This window comes from Myripristis murdjan, chromosome 12 (assembly GCF_902150065.1).
Source record: "Myripristis murdjan chromosome 12, fMyrMur1.1, whole genome shotgun sequence".
NCBI classification, from domain to species: domain Eukaryota; kingdom Metazoa; phylum Chordata; class Actinopteri; order Holocentriformes; family Holocentridae; genus Myripristis; species Myripristis murdjan.
This window is the reverse complement of record NC_043991.1, coordinates 20984245-21006495: the sequence shown is the minus strand read 5'-3', so window position 1 is coordinate 21006495 and position 22251 is coordinate 20984245. Positions and strand designations below refer to the sequence as shown.

General features: G+C 40.6%; 1 protein-coding gene across 2 annotated transcripts in view; it reads right to left on the bottom strand.

Moving 5' to 3' along the window:
• LOC115369140 (mediator of RNA polymerase II transcription subunit 13-like) overlaps positions 1-22251 on the bottom strand; it is a 91063-nt gene that overhangs the window by 52420 nt on the left and 16392 nt on the right. For both annotated transcript variants that reach the window (XM_030065706.1, XM_030065707.1), the window contains exon 2: positions 21946-22183. In XM_030065706.1, the coding sequence (XP_029921566.1) occupies positions 21946-22183 (238 nt within the window). The remainder of the gene's footprint in view (positions 1-21945; positions 22184-22251) is intronic.

Sequence of the window (22251 nt, the reverse complement as noted above, 5' to 3'; positions counted from 1 at the left end):
CAGCATGTCACACTGCTGCCAATGATGACCTGGTGTGAATACTTAGAGCCTAGGGCACCTCTCCTGGCATGCATAAAGCATACTGATGAGAGGAGGGAGGGGGGAAGAGAACAGAGAAATACAGGAAGAAAGAGAGAAAGTAAAGCACTGATGACAGAGAGACAATGTGCATGTGTGTTTGTGTGTGTGTGTGTGTGTGTGTGTGTGTGTGTGCATGCGTGCAAAAGAACAAGGGCACGTTTAGCAAAAGATAGAAAGTATAAATAGACAAAGAGAAAGAGAGCTATAAAGTGACTGTGGCGCGGTAATTCTCTAAGGAGTCAGCCACTCCACGTGCGAAGGGGGATCTATTTCACAGGCGTAGCTATACATTTTACACACTCAAGAGGGGGCAATCATTACCCAGCAGTAAAAAAGACCACGGGCATGCATGAAACAAGGAGGAAAGTGAATAATTGAAAACAACAAGGTGGAATCACTAATGCACTACTGTGCTAACACTAGAAATCAATAAGGATTACAACCCACCAGCTGTTCACAGCTTACTCTTTCTTCATCAAATCAACAAGACCAGCGGTTCATACAGTATAGTATCACTGTAGATCTACGGTTGATCACATTTGGTGCAGTTATTCTTTTCAGAGAAAAATAAACCCTGTCAATGTCTGTCAATTTTCAATATATTTCTATCATCTGTCTCTATCTCCATAGCAAAGTGGCATCATTTATTTTTAATCATAGTAAACACAAACAACCATAAGCTCTCAGATTTATGAAGCGTTTCACTAATCAAGGCAATACTGATTTTGCCTGATAGTGTGTGTGATTCAGGCACGTCATGAACAGCATGTTTACAGTGTGAATATATAATTTACAGGATGCATTTACCATATTAATGCACTGATGAATCACTGATGGAATGGAAGCGACTGAAGAGGATCTAGTGGGGGCAATTATACAGACAACAGCAATAAAATGGAAAAGTGTGTGTGTTTGTGTGTGTGTGTGTGTGTGTGAGTGTGTGTGTGTGTGTGTGTGTGTGTGTGTGTGTGTGTGGACGCAAAGGTCTAGATGTGTTGGGTTAACAGGTATAACTGGAAAGTTAAAGTGAGCGCACATGCATGTGTGTTTAGGCGTGTAGGCAAGTCTAGCTGTAGAGTAAAGTATAATTTTTAAGAATGAAATTCAGTTGCATATGGCTGCTAATGTCTTATATCACTTACATCACTGGGAAACCTACTGGCAGCTGTGTTGCAGGTGGATCAGGGTGGGAAACTAAAGCAAGGTTGCACATAGAGCCATGGGGTCTGACCTATTAGCTGGTGACCAACAGTGGGTTAAACACAGTGCTGGAGGAAAACCTGCTGCCCATGGCTTTTTTTTATTATTATTATTTTATTATTTTGTTTTCCTTTCTCAGAGTCTAGTATTGCCCCTCTGGAAGGCAAACTGTTTGCCTGAACACCCAATATTCAGCAACCATTTAATTTCCATTTACAGGTGTATTTGAATTTGATCAGCAGCTGCAATAGCATTTACACTTCATTAAATGGCCAAAAGTGGGTACTTGGGTGATGCAATCTTTGTATCTTCGGTTGATTTACAATTGCATGTTATGCATTTTTAATACCACCTGATCATCAGATTCATGTTAACGTCAGATGTAAAGAGGGTCTACTTGCCTGGCTGGAAAAAAGATGAAATAAAACACTGAATGCATTGTCTATGTCATGGAAAAAATATATCAAATTGCATGCATGTGCAGTATGATAAACAGATTAAAATACAGTATAGACATTGTGATAACACCTGGTATTTACTTTTAAGTACAAAAAGGCCGAACAGCTTCCTCTATACAGCTCTTACTGCTCATAGAGAGGAGAGGATAGGAGAGGAGTTTAAGAATGGAAGATGGGAAGAGAGACAAAAGAGATGGAGCACATACATCCAAAAGGTGCCAGTGTCTTTACCTCAATCCGAGGTAACTGCTTTGCTAGAGTAACTGCCAGACAGTTTATTAACCACATAACCGAGGCACATGTTTGTGGTTTAGCTCATGACAGACAATGGCACAGGACTATGGAGAAAAGCCAAACTTCCTTTACATGGTGAATGAAGAGGACAAAGAGAAAACAGGGATAGATAGAGATAAAAAAAAAAAAATATATATATATATATATATATACACCTACAAGAGAGAAGGATGTAGAGTAGAAAGTTAATAGCATTGAGGCAAAATCCTTTACTGCTATTAGACATGAAATAACAAGTCAGGGATTACGAATCAAAACACACACCTCCTACACCTCCTCTCAGTTCAAGCTTTGATAAGTTGTCTCCTTTCTCTCTGTGACATTAACCTGACACTGAAGTCTGCCAATGCCTGTTCATACCGGGAAGCAATCAAGGTAATTAAAAGAAGAGGCGAGTTGGGACTGAAACATTTTTTTTCCCTGGTTTCAGTGCATCCAAAAGGACATGTGCACCACGCAGAAAAGGAAAGCTAATAAACATATGAAATCAAAAAACACTGCATTTGACTCATCATTCAAGAAAAGGTACTCATGAAGTAGGAGAGCGAATGCAACTAAAGGATCTTTTTTTGTTGTTTGAAACATCATCTGAAGTGCATGATGTCTTATCAGACACTACATTGTGAGCTCTGTTCAGAGAGAGTGAAGCAATACTTCCTTTGATGCCAATTCATTCAGCATGTAGCTGTCAAAGTCGCTGAGGAGTCAGGCGCTTGTCCAAATGTGCTGCTGGGACAGGCACAGGCCAAGTGCCGGTGTTCAGCATGAATGACAGCTCTAAAGTTAAAAAAATAAAAACAAAAAAAAACAGTTTAGCCTTTTGATTTTATAAGTTAATTGCTTTCACACTACCGCGGCACAAGGTCTGTGATCTGCTGAGTGCCATATAAGTTGAAGGTTTTAAGGTAAATATTCTCTATTAATACTATGTAAATATTACAAGCCTGTAAGTAAGCTCCAGAGAAAAATAATTAATATTCATAATGAAATTATCTGGGTTGCTGGGGCACAGCAAATAAAGTTTATATTTTAGTCAGTGAATATAAAAATGCCAAGTGGTCACCACAAACAATGTAAATGAAAAATCGAAATAACAGAGCAGATGAATCATATAAGGCAAAGATATAAATCACATCTGCCAAAGAGCTGAAGGTAGTAGTGTAAAGGGCCCATTTTTATGGTGTTGACCCCCATAGCCACAGACACTTGAGCAGCTCATTATAAGTGAATGGGCCTCGAGGTGGGAGGCAGGGCAGCCATTGAGAGGCTTAGTGGGACTCCACAGGGCTTCCTAGCTGCCACTAGAGGGGAGAGGAGAGAGAAAGAGAGAGAGATAGAGAGAGAGTGAGAAAGAGAGAGAGAGAGAGAGCAAGGGAGATCAACAGACAGACAGAAAGCAGACTTGCAGAGAGCCCTTACTTAGGGAGAGATCGAGAGATGAGAGCTTTCCTCTCTCGCCAGCCGGAGCGAGAGCCTGCGATGTCTGGAGGTGCTGGTGTCTAGAAGGCCTATAGTGTGAAGATGCATTTCTCACTGAAGTCCTGCATACTGGGTTTGGATTCAATGGATATAGACAGTGGAAAAAAAGGCCAATCAGGAATGAGGGAGGGGCGTTGCTGTGATGACATAACCAATCAACAGGAAACTCACTACATCACTGACATCAAAGCAGTGTAGCTATACCTCTGGCTCAAACAACAGATGTCTGGAAATATTTAAACACAACTGTCATTTAAAGAAAGACAGTGTCACTATGGGCTGTTATCATAATTCAGTCAAACTTCCCTGGGGAATACTGATGGGAATCATGGATCTTTCATGGGAACCAGCTCTTATGGGGGGGCTTTAATGATCATTTTGATTTGTGCACTCCATTTATCATTGCCTTTGTTGCTGAAGTGCATCCAAATGCTGCTGTGTTTTGGAATTTGTTTTGTTTTTTTTCTTTCTTCTCCTTTTTTTCTTGCCTCAGTTGGTTAATGCTGGTTAAGGTTACAGTTAGGGTTAGTGTTAGCTATCAAATCATTGGGATCTTACTGCAATTTTGGCAGGTAACTAATAGCAAGCAGTACTTTTTACTGTAGTTCCGTTGAGTTTTTATTTCTACTTTAGTAAGGGCTGGTTTGTGTATTATTTTGGCCTTGGACACCATGACATCTTGTGCTTCCCTTTTGCAAAATTTGTTAGTTACTTTTTGTATTGATATTTTGTTGTACAATAAATGTTCTTTCTTGTTAACCTTTAAATTGTTTCCGCAGCCCCTAAATGGTGTTTTCATTGTTATATTTGGCAAGGGCTTTGTAAACCTGGTATGGTACTACCTGTGTAACCCCAAAACACAGAATAAGGGTCATAACAAATTGATTTAATTGATGCTTGATTGACTGATTGATCAATTTGACTGAAAGGAGGAAGGAAATTCTCTCCTGAGTCTGACAAGTCATTAGCTTTATCAATGCAACTATGGAATCAATAAATACAGCCAACTGAAACACAGCCAATGAGTAAAAGGACAGGAGTGATAAATGACATCTAATCAACAAAATAAAAGTCTGTCCTGAGTCTGACAAGATGACGCTCATTCCAGTGCAACTTAGTGATCAATGAATACAAATAATGCGATTTTACCATCAGTACAGTCAACAAGGAAGGGGTGACGGACTGAAATGTCTTAACAAATCAATATAAAAAAAAACTCTGCCCTGTGTCTGATAAGCCATCACTCATATCAATGTGAGTCTGAGATCAATAGAAAATGATGATTCAGTTTTTTTTTTTTTTCTTTTCATTTTTGGGATGGAGTGCTGGCTGCAGATAAATATTCAGTTTGGCTGCAACCAGTCCCAGTAAAAAGTCCCAGGTGCCTCAGTACAAGTGTTACAGCCCCATCCAACTTGAAACGTTTGAGCAGTTGTTAGAGGAGAGGTGCCAATCAAGGCTCAGTCCACCTGTGACGTCTTATTAGAGCTGAACACAAACTGCTTATTACAGCAGTGAAAACCACACATCTCCAACAGCTTAATTAGATACATGCTCCTCTATGGGTTCACAAAGTCCTACAACCCTTGTGGTTATGACACCATGTATATATTTATATGAACTTTTTGTAGTTTCTGAAAAGTTGATGTTTATGGAGATAAATTCAGTGGACAGCAGCGATATGTACTGATGCAAAAGAGGTAGAAACTTAAACCAAAAAGCTGTAGACAGTGGATAAATTGTTATTATTATCGCTATTCTGGCCTGTGCTTAAGTGTAGCGCATTACTACTTTAAATTTATTAAAGAACATGACTCAGCATGGACTCACTAGACAGGAGAGGCTTAGTGATGGTATGTGTGTGTGTGTGTGTGTGTGTAGGCTTCCAGTGTAGCATCATACAATTTCCATAACTAATGAGTTTATTTGTGAACAGCTGCAGTTCATATAAGGTAATAGCTGGCTATTGTGAAAACATTGATTGTGTGGTTATTACAACAAAATCACCGTTTCTATGCAGGCGATAAAAGCGCCAGGGGAAAAAATCAATTGAGCCGTTGTAGTCACTTGATGCAGGCTGGGAGGCTTCACAAGCTGAAGATACCAAAGACAGCTGGCTCATCTTCAAAAAGCAGGACCGAAGGAGACAAGGACGGTATTCATCCCATTCTACCCTTGATCATCTAATGAAAAAGTCTAAGAATGTATTTGTTATAGAGCATCATTCTTGTTTACAACAGGGATACCATGTCTATATTTTTCAAGAAAGTGCAGACCAAAATATTCTTTTGGTGATTTATTAAATCTCCATTATTCAACAACTCTTATTCGGGTGCAGGTTATTCAGTTCACACATAAATTTTAATAACAGAGAGGTGATATGATCTGTATGAACTGTCACTGCTGACAGCTGCTTGTAATTGTTGTGATCCAAATTTAGTCTGTTGTTAAACTCAACTGTAAATCGCTGTGGGTTAGAGTGTTAGTAAAACACCTTAGATATTAAAAAGAACCTCTTACATCATAATTCTTGATCACTATTTTCCTGCTTTAGTAGCAGCACAATTTTAAACTGGAATTGTCATTTGTGCCCGACGCACATCATGAGATATGAACGGTATCAGCATAAACAAATAATCTAGATGACTAAACCGAGCATTAATCTTCCCAATGCGTGTAAACACAGTTGTAGATGCCTGATGCAGATTTTAAAGATAGAGTCCAGTGACTCACAGTAAGTGACACTTTGTTGTGTTTACTGTGCTCCCAAATCAGCCCGTAATGAGGCTGTTACAATACAAAATTTAAAAAACTGCTGAAACTTTTAAACATTGAGAGGCGCGCTCCATTTTGTTAACTTAAATAAAACATCAAATACGCGAGCTTCCTGAGGCTTACAGCTTCCTCTCGGTTTTAGAAGGAGCTGCAGAGAGATAAAATGCCAAGATAAAAGGCAGATATGCATTAACAACATATTAGAGGTGGGTCAGATTACATTTCTTTTGGGAGTTTACTAGTGGTGGATATTACAGACTAACAAGAGACTGGTAATGTCTACTGCCCATGCAATATGGGATTTTTGATATGGCCGCTGATATGGTGAATTTTTGAGCTGGAATGAAAATGTATTTTTTCTATGGGGATTGTGCATCGATTTTCCACCGATATGACTATGCAAACATCTTCAGAAGGCTGCTTTCTTAAATAAATAACTGTATTATGGAAAATTCAACATGGTCACCCCAGTAGCTCACCACATAAGGATGCATACCTCTTGTTCTGATCGCAGCATCCTGGGTTCAAATCTGACCCCAGGCCATTTGCTGCATGCCATCTCCTCTCTCTGCCCTGCCTTTCCTGTCGCTCTCTACTGTGACTGTCAAACACAGAAATAACTGAAATAAAGAATAAATAAAAATAAATATATGTGTTGATTAAACTTGAATGAAAGAGAGGGATCAAATATTCCTCTCACTTACCATCTTTTTTCTGCATTATGTTCAGTAACAAAAAGGAAAAAAAAAAAAAAAAAGCTTTTCATATCCGCACCTGTTGTTCAATGCTGTTAGCGTTTTATTTGTCATAGGCCAAAATCGGCCGGCCAATATATCGACTCTGAGTAGAGATGGAGAAAATAGCGCAACAAAGTACATGCTGTTATGTAAACACAAACTTCCCATGTCACACTTGTACCATCTCACTCTCTATCGTCCTCCCCTCATCATGCTTCCCTCCACCCGCTCTCTCTCTCAGTTTGCCCCACCCCTCAACTCTCCTTCCCACTTTTTCACTGTTGCCTCCTCCCATACTTGCAGATTTCTCTAACTCCCTGACTCTCTCTCTCACTCACTCTCTCTCACTCACTCTCTCTCTCTCTCTCACTCACACTCTCTCTCACTCACTCTCTCTCTCTCTCTCTCGCTCTCTCTCTCTCATACACAAACACACACAAAGCTCTCATTCTTTCAGTTTGTGGCTTTTCTTTCAAAACTGAAAGCTTGTGAAGGGAAAACGTATTCTTCCCCCCTCTGTGCAGCTGGGAAACTTCACCCCTACCACCTCACTGCACGCACACACACACACACACACACACACACAAGCACACACACACACGGCACAGGGTCAGGAGGTCACAGGCCACGCCCTTACAGCCCACAAGGGGAGGAGAGAAGAAGAAGAGGAAGGGAGGAAATCAGAGATTCTCAGTCCTTCCCCACAAATTTACAGACAAGTAAACATGACTGAGGAAATTTTTTTCTTCCGCTTTTGGCCTGCTCCTTGCCTCCATATTTCTCGTTTCAATGTACTCCCTCCTCCTAAATAAACTTTCTCTTTATATCCCCGTGCATCTTCCCATCGGATTCACGGTTTTCAGCAAATTCAAAGGAAATTCACAGTCCAGCCTTCGGGAAACAGACAATAGTTCAAGAACAGAATGATCTTCCTTCGCAGACACGCACAGATGTAAATGGGAGGTGTGAAATGACCAATCTCCAAAAACAACTTGTGCTGTTTTTTTTTTTCTTTCTTTTTTGCTGGAAGGAAAGCAAAGAAGTTACAAAAACTGCAGCACTCCACACCAATAGAATATCTAACTGGGCAAACAGAAATAGCAGATGTTCTTTTCCCCCCAAACGAACCACTTCTTTTTGAAGCATGAATTCCCGTCACACACACTCTCTCTCTCTTTACCCTCCCCTCTCTTTCTCCCTCTTTCTTACTACATCTATCTCTCTGTTGTTCTTCCCCTCCCTCTCCTCCCACTCTTCCCGCCCCTCCTCCCCTCCTTTTTCTTGCTCGGTGTGTTTTTTTGCTATCATGGAATCGGCACTTTCCACATGTGACTCACTTTTTCACCAGCCGTGGCCAGACAGGAAAAAGGCAGACTCCTCTCTCTCTCTCTCTCTCTCTCTCTCTCTGACTCTGTGTGTCTCTCTCAGTTGGTGAAGCAGCCTCGGGAGGCTCTCACAACCTCCACAGGTTTTCCTCTTTCTATACGGCTGCTCCCTTTTGTGACACATGTCAGCCAACGACCTAGTTCCCAATTCAGACAAGAATTGGGAGGCTAATTATTCATTCCCTCTGTTTGAGCTTTGCTTGTGAGAGCTGTTCCTAAGTCAAACCCTCAAGGAATAAAGAGAAGGAGTAGGCCCTGATTGGCAACCTTACACCCCCACCTTTTATTTGCCAAAGAACTAAGGGTACTCACAGTCACTTGCCACCCTAACATCACAGAAAGCAACCCCAGAAACAAGGGAGGAGAGAAAAAATAAAGCACAACAAAGCCTGAAAAGAGGAGGAGTAGTAGGAGGAGGGGAAGGGAGGGGATGAAGGGTGGGCTGGAAGAGGCGAGCGTCAGAGGAAAGAATGAATGCCAAGTAAAACTTGTTGACACAGAAAAAGGGGCTTGGGAGCGATTCTAGATCAGGGCTGGCTTTTTATTAAAATCAGATTAGTGGAGGCAGCTCTTCCACCATTTCTCTGTTAAGGACGCATCATCAAGGCTCAGCGGATTCAAAAAAGGTTAAAACCTGAGTCATGCTTTTTTTTCTACTTTCTCACTTTTCATTCCACTTTCATCAATAAAGGGATACGTCTCGGTGTTCACCCCGTGCAATAATTTAATTTCAGCAAAAGCGATGAAAAAAGGCCAGCAAGGATGAATATGTGCTGTGCGCTCTATGAAACAAATGTAAGGAGCTGGTTTAAACAGCGAATATTCCTTTTGGAAGTGGGAAAAAAAAAAAAAAAAACGCCCTACATTTACAGAGGTGTGCACTTACTACTTGTATTCACTTCCTCGCTGCTTTATTTGACCCTGACTGGCCAATGTGGCCCTTATCTTTATAATCTTTCCCATCTTTCATCTAATCCCACTCCCTTGTTTATCGCTACAAGTCATACCGTTACGGGGCTTTCCTGCAAAACTTTTGTGGAAAGAAATAACCTCTTTCACCTACATTATCAGGTCAGAAACAGGATATCCTGGCTGCACACAGACACCTATTCTCTGAGATAGCATTCAACATCCACAGTGTTTATACACCCCTCAAATCCCACCTTGGGTAAGTACTGTATGCGGCGATCAGATTGCATGACCTGCATAGCTACAGTGTACGGCAGAGGAAAAGAAAAGCTCTGTGATGCTTCCTCGCTGGTCACATCACCTGGATTGTCTATGACAGCAAAAGCAAGCCATGTGTTTTTCTCACTTGATTCTCTCGTTCACTCATTGATTTGCTAATGAGCTATATGTAGGGCATTATGTATGTGACAGTGATGTCACTAATAATGAGTGAGTGGGGGATGGGGGATAGAGACAGAAAGAATGAGGAAAATCTCAGAAAGAAGGTAGGGGGAGAGTGGAGGAGAAAGGATTATAAAATATTGCTTTTGTCCAACTGTCTGCAGCAGGATGTGTCTTTCAGTTTTAGCTAAAATGTCTAAAAATAATAACCTTAAAAGTTATACTTCACCTCCTTTAGCGACAATCGGCTCACTTGTTCATCACACAGTTATTGTAGGGGGTATAAAAATTGTATGTTCACAGTAGTATATACTCAAAATGTCTGCAGTGGCCTATTGGTTAATGAGGTGAGTTTTTGACTTCAGGATTGCCAGGTTGAATGCTCGCTGGGATAAGCTGAGTGAGGGAAGTGGTGAAGACATGGTTTCCCTTTTCTAAACAACTGCTGTTGAGATGCACTTGGGAAAAACACTTCATCTCCCACTAGTAAAGTGGAGGGTCAAAAGCAGAAGATTGTGGCTGCATTGGGCAGCTTCCAGGCGTGAATGTCTGTCACTTTACGAGCAGGTCGCTAAAAAGAAAAAGTCCCATCAATTCTGCCCTGCAATGATAATGCCTTAAAACGTGCATGCAATAAAAAGAAAACTTTCATATGTATTTTACAGGGGCAGATCTATTCACTTTTACAGTGTGAAATACCTGTTCTGTTGTCAGTGAATTTATTCTGCCAGCAATTCACACAGTCTCTACTGTGGACAGAGCTCTTCCTAGATAAGAAATGAAATGAAATATTCCTCATGTCAGAAATGTAAGCTTATTATACTGCTGCACTCGCTGGATAGCTGGATCATCAGTGACTGTAAGGTGCATAAATTGTGAAATGGAACTAGAAAATGACACAAAAATCCTTCTTTCGCTTCAGTATTTATTAGTGAATATACGCAGGTAGATTCCTGAAATACACAGGAAATTATGTGTAGCACATTAATAAGTGAGTGTCCTCGCCAACAGATCCATAGCAGTAATGACCTCATTCTAACCTGTATTTCTGAAGCAGGTGGCAAGTGGTGAAGAGGGCTCGTCTCCACAGGCCAGATTATGAGTTCACAGCCAGACGTGGACAGATGGAGGCAGAGGTTAGAGCTCCCTCCTGCGCTGTGGTACACACACACACATTTGGCAACCGTTTCTTCACAGGACAATTACCTTGCGACCTCTGCCAGCCCACACGCACTTTTGGCCAATTACGGCTACACACAAGGAACGATAGGAGTCACAGTCAAGCCACATACACATGCAAATCTGCACAAGTTCAGGTGTGTACATGGGCACACACACAAAGACACGTGCATGCACATACAAACACACACACACACGTGGGCATACAAACACACCCTGCAACTACTCGTGCTACATGAAATATGGCAACCAGCTCTTTTTCTGAAGGGCACAGCCCCCAGCCGCCACTTTCTACCACACAAGACAGACAGAGACTTTCCCCTTCATATTTGGCAGGGACGTTTTCATTGCCCTGTTTAAAACTGATGCCTGAAGTCATGTCCAATTCATTCCCTCCCTGTTCTGTTAATTCCATTATCGCTGATTATTTTCTCATAAGCATTGTTGCTCTAATCCACTTGTTGGTCACAGATCTTTGTTGAGCCAGCGAACCATTGCGCTGATAACAGATGTGCGTGACCCGCTTTTTTAATTCACTCTATCTCAATTTGCTCTCGCTTTCAGTGACAATTGTGATGAGAACGCAAATACAATGAATGACCCTGAAAGTCATTTCAAAGAAAGATACTGAAAGTGTGCTTTGGCAGTAAGGGATTAATTAACTCTGTTGTACAAATGCAAATTGATTCATACCATGAGAAGATCAACACAGATGTATAATACTATCTCTGTATTGTATTGTATTTACCTACAAAGATTCATGCAAAGCATCCATATGCTATTTAACTTGCAGTTCTTTACAAATCATTTCTGAATTAAATATGCACATGATTTCTCTGAGATGTTGTGGTGATTAAGACTCCAGTCTCTGAAAAATATATACCTTAAGCTTGAACTGACTTCAGACATTATCTTTCCTGCTGGATTTCCCCTTTTACCCGTTTGTATTCCTTTCTGCCTTACAACTGTTTCAGCAGAGAAAAGAAAACTAATCTGTGTGGAGGGCCCACTCTCCTTAAAAAACATATGTAATCTATTGATTTCAAGTGGAAACTTTAGTATAAGAACTGCACCACAGCATGCAAAACTACATTAAATAATCTGATAGTGTTAAATTTGCTGTAATAGATAAAGTAAAGTAACTATGTACTTAACAGTGTAAAGTAACTGATGTACACATGTTCTGCAACTAACAATCTATTGTAATATTGGTATAGTAACAACCATTTACAGCGAAATGGAGCTGCGTGGGATGCAAAATACAGTTTTCTTAGCAATCTCACATTAAGTACAAGTATCCTCATTGCACAGCACAAATAACTAAGCTCCACCTGCTATGCTAAGTGACTAACCCTCCCCCTTTTCCTCCTATTCCAGCATTCACCTTGACCACATGCTGTTTTGATGGCATGCAGGACCAGCACTGATGGTGTTCAATGTCATCAGCCTAAAGCTTTCTGCTGGAGAAGTTCTTCAATAGCTGCTACCACACCCACACACTCCTCAGAAAATCTATCATCACTCCTATTACACCACTCTAGTGTCATTTTGAATAGATCAGATTTGTGGGCTGACAAAACAATTTTACATTTTCATTTTAGTGATCTATCTGATGCTTTTATTCAGTTATTTACAGTGAGTGCAGACTAATTAAAAAAATAATAATAATAATAAATCATCAACCCATTTTAAGGAGCACAAGTTTCAGAGATACAGTGTCGGAACAGTGAATATAACAAATCTTCCAGTATTTCTACAATAATCATTTTAGAAAAAAGATAGCTCCATGTTTCCTTTAAGCTACATTTAAAACTTTTTAGGACTTTTTTATTGCCACTCACAATAACATACAAGAAAAAAAAGAATGTTAAACAGACATGAAAAAGTGATAAAAGAAACAAGTGAAAAGTGAAAAACTAAAACGATACAGCAGGTCTGCATAACTCACTGGCAACACAACACACTGAAAACCTCACCATTTTTATTGACTCTAAAGTAAGTATAAAACTTACAATGCTAGATTTAGCTAAATCTCACCGGATCTTATAGGCTTTGAGCTCAGATATAATGGTTTAAGACATTTACGACTTCTTAAAACCCAGCACGCTGAAAAAAGTCTTGTAAAAGAAATATCTAGGAAGTTTAAAATAGACAGGCATTTTCTTAACGAACAGAGGTGACAGATATTGGAGAGACATGATTCGGGCGAAAGGGGGATGTAAATTAATTATTGAAGGGATAAATTTAAAGGTTATAATAAAGAGGACAGGGAGTGATGCTGCTAAAAATGACTGATGTGGGAAAGTCATTCTACCTTTGGGAAAGAGGAGCAGATGTCGAGGCAGGGTAGAGCTATGGTAAGACCCCTGCATCGAGGGGAGGAAAGAAGTGGGAGGTAGTAACATGCAGCATGGACAGGAGCATTGAGCTGGGAAAGGACAAAAATTGAAAGTACAGAGGCGAGGCCCTATTAGCAGCCTTGTAAGCCAGAATCAAGGTCTTTAATTTGACACAAACAGTCATGGGCATGATGTAGGAGTGGGACAACGGAAGAATTCAGAGACACTGAAGATAATTCTGACTGCAGTTTTTTTGATGAGGTGTAGGGGCTCAAGATAGCAATTCAGAATCCCACTCAGGAGGGGGGTTGACTTAAGATAAATTTGAACGGGGAGTAAGGCAGAGCCTCTAGTGATGATTTGGCAGATGCAGTATGGAGTAAACCTGTAGGACTGGTATGTGGCTATGATGTGGGCCTCATACAACGATTGGTTGACAAGATCACACTGAGATTCTTGGCAAGTTGGACAGAAGTCACTGTTATGTTGTCGATATTGACAGAGAGGTCGTGGAGAAGGCAGATTTTGCCACAAAAAATAGCAGTGAAGCCTTGTAAAGACTGAGTTTAAAGCAGTGGACAAACAGCCAACTGGAGATGTCAGGTAGGCAAGTGTCGATAAACGCTGCTTGTGTAAGATAAAACTTTATTGATCCCTGTGTGGAATCTGCCAAGCTGTCAAAGGACAAAAAGAAAGGTAGAGTTGAGTGTTGTTGGCCTCACAAAAGTAGGAGTTATGGGAGGTGAAGATAGAGCCAAAAGACAATCTAGAAAGAAAAGAGGAAGGGACCTAGTACTGAACCCTGGGGAACTCCAGTAAAGATGGTATGTTAAAGACACAGCCTTTCTATGGTCTATCAGGCAAGTGTTTCAGAAATAAATAAAAGAAGCAAAACAGAAGGAGAGAGTCAGAAGTCAAAGTACCCAATGGTGTTTATTTTGGATAATTAATTCTTTAAAGCTGTGATATCCATATTGATTTTGACCAGTCCTTTTTATTTGTCCTAGCAGCATTGCTCAAAATTTCTACTGCAATATAGTGTATCCTAATTAATGTTATTTCAACAATCATACATTTAGGGTGAATTAGATGATTATGGAATTAAAAGAAAATGTTAAACTACTTGCACCTGCAGTATAGCATATTCTGCTTGTGCGTCAAACAGAAATAATAGTTTGTCATTCAATGAATTCCATGCTGTAAATAAGGAATGTGACAAAAAACAGCAACAAAAAGCAGAATTGGATCAGAGTGGGAAAACTGGTTACTTTATGCATTTACATTATGGCATACAGGTCTAACTGTGATATTGTTATATTGTGAAAGTTGTTTGTATTGTTGAAAACTCTCAGGCAGGTTAAGATTCAAAGTTAATGATTCTTTTTGGAAGAAAATATCAACCAGCTCTTTCAAGCTGGCAGATGTCAAGAGTCACTCATGTTATTTATGATACATTTTAATGCATAATTCTGCAAGAAATTTGTCCTACCATTAAGTCCGATGGGTTAAAAGTAGGCAGGATAAAGCTAAACATAACTTAATCTACCACAGCTGAAATTACAGCCTTAAAACTGACAGGATATAAATGCATGGTGCCAGTATCATAAGTCCATTAATCATACATGTTGAACTGGCAATGTTACGCTACGGTTAACTGAGCTAAGAGATATGCTTTTCAGTTAGGAGACTGGTGTTGGGTCTTCAAATCCACGAGGCGTCTGAAGGGGCATTTTTTGTTTGCTTGATTTGTAATCATGTTATATATTTCAATAACAGAATAACAAATATAATATTTCAATATATTTTTAGACAGCCTCCACCCCTATTGCATTTCCACAATGTGTAGACTACTGACTGACAACAGTAACAAGTTACATCATGGCAACTTACATGGCATTTCACTCTTAGTGATGATGATAGTATATACATCATTATGACAAATCATCTCATCAGCATCCAGTCCATCAAACACTTGACGTGTGTGTATGAGTGTGTGTGTGTGTGTGTGTGTGTGTGTGGTGGTGTTGGGGGGGGGGGGGGGGGGGGGGGGGGGGGGGGGGGGGGGGGGGGTGCATGAGTGCTTGAATGTCTGCTTACATGTGTGTGTGTGTGTGTGTGTGTGTGTGTGTGTAAGCAGGCATGTTTGTGACTCATATCCAATATATGTCACATTCTCTCTGGCTGTGCTGGCAACATGCTGATGACAGTCCATTCAACACCACAGCACACCATGAATCCTACTTCCTTGCCAGCTGTACTCAGCCCACACTATGTATCTTATATTTGATATGTTGTGGGCCAATTCCATCTGATTTGAAGACCCAGGGCAAGCCTGAGTACAAGCCAACATACATTGGACATGATGTTTTTATACAACACTGAGGCAAACACTATGCGTAGAGTGCTGGGGCAAAGAGAGAGAGGAACGGAGAGGTAACACTAGATCATAAGCTGCCCATGGCATCATCTCAAAGGCATGATTTATTTAGACATAACCTTTAGTGAAAAGATATACACCTTTAAAAAATATAAAGAGATTTCCTGTTTCTCTATAATACTGTAAAATACACACTCAAGTCATCTTGTATGATTCATGGACACCTGTTCACGATAGCCAGGTTCAGCATGGGCTCACTGTCTTCGTTTATCTGCCAGCAGCAGCTTTTGTGAGCCATATATGGAAGATGAGAAGCATGGGGCGGTTAGCAAAGCCTGCCCTGGCACTTGGATGGCATCAATTTGATGCCACCGAAAAAGGGGGTAGTTACCATGACAACTTCGTCAGCAGAGGCATATGCCTCTATAAAGACAGGCTTGTAGCAATACCAGCTTGTAGTGACCAAGCTAGAACTAATATAATTAATGAAAACAGTGAATATTTTCCCTCACTTCTCAAACACTCAAACCTATCACTGTATAATAAACCAAGAAAATATGTCTTTGCATCATGTTGTCATGTTGTCAGTGCTAGTTTGTGTAGTGTCTACTAAGCGGGTCACTGTCACACACAAGTGTGCCATCTAAATGCAACTAATTCAAAAATGATCTACATATCTGAAAATTAAAGACTACTGTTACTCAAGGCAATCTGATAAGTAAGTGAACAACTATCACAAATGGTCGGCTGACATTTTGTTGACAGACTCAATGAATTAACAATAAATTCATTCTGCATAGATTTGAACAGTTATACTGGAGGGAGAAAAAAAACATCTACCAGTGCGCTTTTAGTTCTGCACCATGTTTGAAGAAATGCTCTAGTCCAACTTAAAAAGTTCAAAATCACAGAGCAAGGGAAACTGCAGACAACTATCTGAGTAAGATCATTATTTAAGTATGAGGTGGGGCCAAAAAGTGCACTGACAGAAGATGTGAGCTGGATGAGGCAACAGCTCTCCACAGTGTTGTGCAATCTTGATGGAGAAAAGGAAAGAGCAGCACAATTTGTGGGGAAGAAATTGATCAAATTAGCATGGACTGAACTCAGTTGGTTATTAATAATAATCCCGAACTGATCATTCAGTTTTCAGTCAGTCAGTCTTTTTTATGTGACACATTAAGCTGTTAAACGTGTACTGGATGTATTAGTATAGCTCATATAAACTGCCATTTCCAATGCTAATCTTCTAAATAACGATGAAAAACAAGTTTTGAGGCATGGCCAACCCTTTACGTTACTTTTCAACCGTTGGTCTTCAATGTCTAAAACTCTACACACTCCTGGTATAAGGGATTATCCAGAGTCCTCCCCCTCCCTTGCCAATAACGTGTCAGTAGGCCCATTTGTCTTCTCGAGCTCTATTCAGGTCCAGGTTTGACCTTTGGCTCCCTGTGCACCTCTCTGCACCTCCCCAAGCCAGCTGCACTGAGTTCCCCCGCACCCCAACTATTGGGGTGTATCTCATTAACTGAGGAAAACTGTGCAAAAGCTGTCCATTGATATGGCCAGGGCTAGCCTGGCGCACCAACAGCTACACTGCTCAGATCACAGAAATAAACACACTCAGTGGCAAACTCACTCACATTACATATCATACCCCGGCCAAAACTGTCTGGACTGCAGGGAATCCCCATCCACTGGACAACACAGAAACCAGACTAGAGCAGCAACCTCTGCTTAAACATTAAATGACAACAACTTCAAGGACAGAATACTGTGAATCAAACACACAGCCATCCACTGCAGGGCTGGTAGAAAACACTTCAGTCAATGAACCACTGAGCAACCCAATTTAAAACATGAGCAAATCTAGGTCACTGTGATATTTGCTATACAGACCTGATAAGACAATGAGAATTCAATAGCAAATTGACTATTCACACAATTTCTCCATGACCAGCCAACAACCTTTAGCCATTTATCTTCTTATTAGCCATAAATCTTCTCTGTAATTTCACTAACCGACCAGCATTTCTGAACTGATGAATTCAGTTGGATGGGCACCTCCAATGTGACATTAAATGCATCTGATATTTGTGATATAAAGCTCACATGACTAAAAAAAAACAACTCAGTAGATTATTGATTATGATCTGTTTCTCTGTAAATCAAAAGCTTTTTGACTTGATATACAGAAGATTAAAATCAGTAAATGACTGATATGGGGTGACATATTTATTAGAGCCTATGATCCAAATTAAGTCAAATTCTATGTATGTGTGAGAGATAAACAGGTCACAGTGAAACTTTGTCCAAAAAAAAGAAAAAAAAAAAAAAAAGTACAATAAATTGGATTATCTTCTTCTTCAGTTTCTTGCAGGCAAGCAAAAGGGCAAAAATTAGACAATCAAGTCATCTCCATGGTGAAAGGAGATCAATGTGACAACTACACTGTAATGGGGAAAACATAACACAATGAATCTGGGCAGCATTAAGAATATGTTGATACCAAAAGTAGCAGTTAGTCCAAACAGCATTTCATAATGAATATACAATTTTGAGTATAATGGGATTATAATTACAATATTATCTCCTATGGCTACGGATTGGGTTCACTTTTAAAGTGTTCTCACATGTTCACCAGGCGCTTCAACAGATGACATTTAAGACAGACACATTTAATAACTATGTGTCATGTAGTAACATGATTTTATCATTAACTTAAGGCTATAACCAACACAATGACGCTCTTTGAGAGTATACTTTGAATGGCACATGTGGAATTTGGATTCAAAACATTATGACAAACTACAGACACCATTTGTGGCAGAAATTACATGTTGACACTCGCACCTTTTACCATGTTTTTCACCTTTTAGTAAGATATACCTGGATATGTGAAGTTTTTCCTTTGTGGGAATCTGGTGAAAAAAGAAAAGGGGAAATGCGAGGAGGAGGTATTTAAAGATGTATGGTTTGCATGTGTGTGTGTGTGTGTGTGTGTGTGTGTGTGTATGTGTGTGAACTAGTGAACAAAAGTGTGTGGTTAGCTCTACACTGACCTCCTGCAAACCCCTCCGCACCTTTTCCTCCAGTGTTTGTTTGACCGTTCATCACACACACCTAGACCCCAGTATTTTCTCCCACGCTTCATCGGATTCATCCTCATCACACACAAACACGCTCACACACACGCTCGCACTCACATACACATACAAAGGAGACGGGGCTCCCGCTGTACTGTACTTGGCTCTTTGGTCTTACTAACAAAAATATTAGTGGACTGCTGCTGGATATCTTGCAGAGGTTACGCAATCATCACTAACCCCCACAATACACCTCTGCCACCACCACAGCTTTGTATTTCACCTCCCGCATAACACCAGCTCGCAGTTCTCTGATGCTGTGGTCATTTGGATTGATATGAGTGTGATGTGGAGGTGGAGAGACCACCTAAGGCGTATTGCAGTGGACTAAACCCGGGGGTCCATCGCTTTCGTTTATATAACAGCCAGTTCTGCCAAACAAAGGTAGGGACTGAGAGAGGAGAGAGGGAGGAAGCTGAGGAAGCAGAGGGACAAAGAAAGGGAGAGATGTCATCATGAGGCACAGACAGAGAAGGAGAGACAAGAAAGAAAGCGGAGAGGAGGAAGAGAAGGCGGCAGGTGCAGAACATGAGGGAGAGGGTGGCAGAGAGAGAGAGAGAGAGAGAGAGAGTGAGCCGACTGCAGCTTAAAGAGAGACAGAAGCACACAGACATGACTCCCACAGAGAAAAGGACTTTGCATGGGCTGCTCTTTTAGCCTTCATAATCATGACAAAAGCTTCACTTTAATTAACAATTAAAAGTACTTTTCATATTGTGAGTGCTGTAAATAAGAATTACTCCAAGCAGACTGCATGGTAAAAACATTTAAACTGGTGAGATTTTGCAGATTGTATGCAATGTGTGTTTGTGTCAATCTGTTGCTTTGTAGAGAAGTCCTCCTTGAGGGTCCGCCCACAGCAACAGAGGCTCACCATAATTAGCCATGTCACACAAGCCTTATTAAATTGATGGTAACGCTGATATGTATTGGTATCTCACAGATAAAATTTGCATTAAATGGATTTGACCTCAAAGATTGGACAGTTGTAGAAATGTGTTGAATCCATATACAGAGAATAAAAAACAAGCTGAAAGAGTATTTACTATAACAGCAAGGTGCTGTAAGTGACTATAGTGCTGGATTCACTCGCTGCCATTCACTCTCAGCATTAGCAGGACAGATATGTGCAGCATGAAACGCAACAGGCACCAGAGCCAGCAGGGCACATAGGAAATCCCCATGTCGGTAGCGGCAAGGACAAAGTAATTATTTATTTGATGGGGCATTCACAGTCAATCATCATATTTGATTCTATCATGCCATTACATCATTACATTTCTGCCACTGGATCAGCAGAGAGTAACGAAAATGCATTTCACATGTTCTTATGGAGGCCATTTCTGTGAGTATGGGTTTTTAGGAAAGAAACCACCACACATAGACACACACACACACACACACACACACACACACACACACACACACAAGCGTGCATAGTGTGTGGACTTTCTTTGTTACTGTCATGACTGTCAGTTTAGCCAAGTAGGCTAACGTTAGCAGTCAGCAAACTGGGGAGGTAATGTTAATATTTCACACTGCTGTATGCTTATTACATGGTTACCAGGTAATACGTTTTGCTCTGGATGCCTAATTATTTAAACTGCATAAGCACCACATTTACTCTGTGAGTGTTTGTTATCACTGCCATCTCACAGCATTTAAGCAAACCACTCTGTTTAAGCAAAAGCTCGGGAGAAGATAAGGTCAACGCACAACCACATGAAAACACTAAAAATCCCATGTGATTACAGGCTTGGATGAAATAAATATATAGCAATATACAACTATTCAATTTAATTTAATTTAATTATGTATTGCAACTGAACAGTCACAACAACAACAACAACAACAACAACAATAAAAAAATATGGAGTAAATTGTAGGCTTCAAAAAGTGAAATGTATCCTTCAATCTGAACGCTTCAGACTAAATGTAAGAGCAAACAATTGTTGCAAATATTTAGAGCAAATATTACAATTTTGTGTGCATTTGGGTATCTTATGTTTTATTTTTACAACTGTTAGCATGCTTTTTGGAGTTATGCGTTCTGGATGATTGAATGTATTTCAAAACAGCCTTCTCAAAGACTAGACCACTCAAAAGTCCTTTCACAGCCATCTTCCACAGGTAAATGAGCAATGAAATTACCCTCACTCCCACTACTTCACCTGATATTTCCACCCAAAAGTTGTTTGGTTCATGCCAAACTCATTTCATAGGCCTGTCCCTCTCCTGTCTCCTCCTCTCCCTGTCTTCTCAAGGCTTAGTCAATAAATTAGAGTTCTCTGCACGTGTGCAGCCAGATAATGCAAATGTTTCTATAAATAGGGACAATACTGCTGACAGTAGCACTCTTTCAAGTGAGAGATCTCAGGGTAATTTGCACAAATACACACACAGGCACACACACACACACACACACACACACACACACACACACACACACACACACACACACACAGAGTAAACACTGGCACGAAAAATCTGCTCTATTGCTGTGCGCTTAATCACAGTGATTGTCCTCAAGCAGCAAATATAAACTGAAATGCAGGACAAATATACACCATAAAAGACCCTCAAATATCAAACTACTCCACACAAAACAAATCTAACCATCTCAATTCAACGGCATGCGCCTCAAATCTACACCAGATTACACAGCTTGAATCAATACTGCACTACACATTTCAATAACACAGCTCATATACATGCAGTACATGCTACACTGTGTATGTCAAACACACTAAGCTGAACCACATTACCCTGCATTACTAGGCACCAGCCAAATTTGCACTAGCCCCAGTGTTACATTTCATTTTACCACACGATTCATTTTTTTCTCCTCTACATAATTCAGTTTTACATGACATACACTGCACCACTCACAAAACACGACAAAATTTACAGAAGGCTGCTGTATTCCATGTAATGTCTCCCCAGTCTGCATGAATCAATGCAACATTACAAAAAAGCAACAATATAAATTATGTCATCTATTCTGGTCCCAAACCTCCATTTCCAGTGTATAAACACCAGACGAAGTCAAGCTAGAAGGGATGGATAAATAATTGAGATGGATAAAACGGAGGAGTGATCCCCATCCTTCATCTCTGTTCCTCACTCCTTCCCTCTCGCTCACCTTCCAGCTCATGATGAATGACATCGGAGAGGTTGGGCTCTTCACCCCACCAGAAGATCCACAGCTCCTTGGCATCAGGCTTGACTTTGCGGCGCCACACACACAGCAGGTTGGCCTGCACGCAGCGCATGAAGCTGCGCAGAACCGGGTCGTCTTGGGCCGGTGCCGAGATCACAGGCCCATACTCTCCTCCACCACGGAAGCTGTAGCACCGCCATTTAATGCCCGTCAACTCCGCCTGGAGAGAGAGAGACAGAGAATCGTTGACTTCAATGATCAATTCTCCATGTTATTATGTGGCATGTA